This window comes from Tupaia chinensis, unplaced genomic scaffold (genome assembly GCF_000334495.1).
Source record: "Tupaia chinensis unplaced genomic scaffold, TupChi_1.0 Scaffold000037_13, whole genome shotgun sequence".
NCBI classification, from domain to species: Eukaryota; Metazoa; Chordata; class Mammalia; order Scandentia; family Tupaiidae; genus Tupaia; species Tupaia belangeri.
The window spans coordinates 73,033-74,295 of record NW_006159471.1 but is presented as its reverse complement, the minus strand read 5'-3'; the positions used below and the strand labels follow the sequence as shown (position 1 = coordinate 74,295).

At 65.5% G+C, this 1,263-nt stretch overlaps 1 protein-coding gene across 1 annotated transcript in view; it reads right to left on the bottom strand.

Annotated features, from left to right (window-relative positions):
* LOC102477775 (interferon lambda-2) overlaps positions 1 to 1,263 on the bottom strand; it is a 13,924-nt gene that overhangs the window by 11,334 nt on the left and 1,327 nt on the right. The window contains exons 2-5 of the mRNA XM_006140390.1: positions 1,167 to 1,243; positions 465 to 542; positions 158 to 301; positions 11 to 63 (exon numbers count right to left, since the gene is read on the bottom strand). Of these exons, the coding sequence (XP_006140452.1) occupies positions 11 to 63; positions 158 to 301; positions 465 to 542; positions 1,167 to 1,243 (352 nt within the window). The remainder of the gene's footprint in view (positions 1 to 10; positions 64 to 157; positions 302 to 464; positions 543 to 1,166; positions 1,244 to 1,263) is intronic.

Sequence of the window (1,263 nt, the reverse complement as noted above, 5' to 3'; positions counted from 1 at the left end):
CCGGGCCAGCCAGGGGGGGAGACGGCCCCGGGGCCTGGGGCCTGCCGTGGGCTGGGCCGGGACCTGTGGGCAGAGGAGGGTGGCATGTGAGCAGGCTGGGGACGCAGGGGATGGCAGTCAGAGGCAGACATGGGTGCCTGGGTGGCCCGAGACTCACGCAGGCCTGGAGCCGGGAGTGGATGTGGCGTAGCACGTGCAGGGGCTGGTCCAGGGTGTCCCTAGGGGACGAGTCAGCCACGGCACCCAGGACCCGCAGAGTCAGGGCCAGCTCAGCCTCCAGGGCCACAGCACGATCCTGCACCTGAGGGCAGGGGAGAAAGAACAGGTGAGGGGACAGGGGAGAGGGCAGGAGGGTGAGGCAGTGATGGTAACAGCAAGGGGGCGAGGAGGGGCGGGGCTCAGCGAGAAGTAGAAGTTTCAGGAGCCAAGAAGGAGGAAAGAGCAGGGCCTGACCCCCCACTCACCTGCAGCTGCCTCAGGTCCCAGGGCCTGGGGAAGAGGCGGGAGTGGCACCCATAGTCCTTCTGCAAGAGCGACTCTTCCTGGGGGCAAGCACCTTGGTCAATCCCCATAGTAGGGGGAAGGTCAGCCCACCCAGAGGATTGGGGGATGGCAGACCACAGAGGAGAGGGCAGGTCTGGGCAGGGACAGAGGCACCTCCACCTCGGGAGCACAGGGCAGCCCAGGAGCAGAGCAGGAGCTGGCGCTGGAGCTGGAGTGGGAGATGGAGCAGGAGCAGGAGGAAGAGCAGGGGCAGGAGCAGGAGTTGGAGAGGGAGATGGAGCAGGAGCAGGAGGAAGAGCAGAGGCAGGAGCAGGAGCTGGAGAGGACTGGGAGTGGCAGCTGGAGCAGGAGAAGGAGCAGAGGTGGCAGCAGAGCAGGACCAGGAGCAGGAAGAGGAGCAGAGGCAGGAGCAGAGCAGGAGCAGAGCAGGAGCTAGTCCATGCAGGAAGGCGGAGGGAAGCCCAGTTCAGGAGGGATGAAGCTGAGTTCAGTCAGGAAGGCCGAGGTTAGCCCAGGGCAGGAAGGTGGACATCAGCCCAGCCAGGGAGGGTGGAGGAAGCCCCCTGCGGACAGGCAGAGCTGCACTCTCAGGCAGTTGCCACGGAGCCCCATGGAGAGATGGAGGAGGCTAGCCCACAGCACAGGGGCGGTGGGAGACTCACTAAGCTGTCCTTTGCCCTCTTGAAGGCCTGCAGCTCCTGTGGGGACAGTGACTTGAACTGGCTGATGTGGCAGGGGCCTTTATACCCGGGGGGGGTT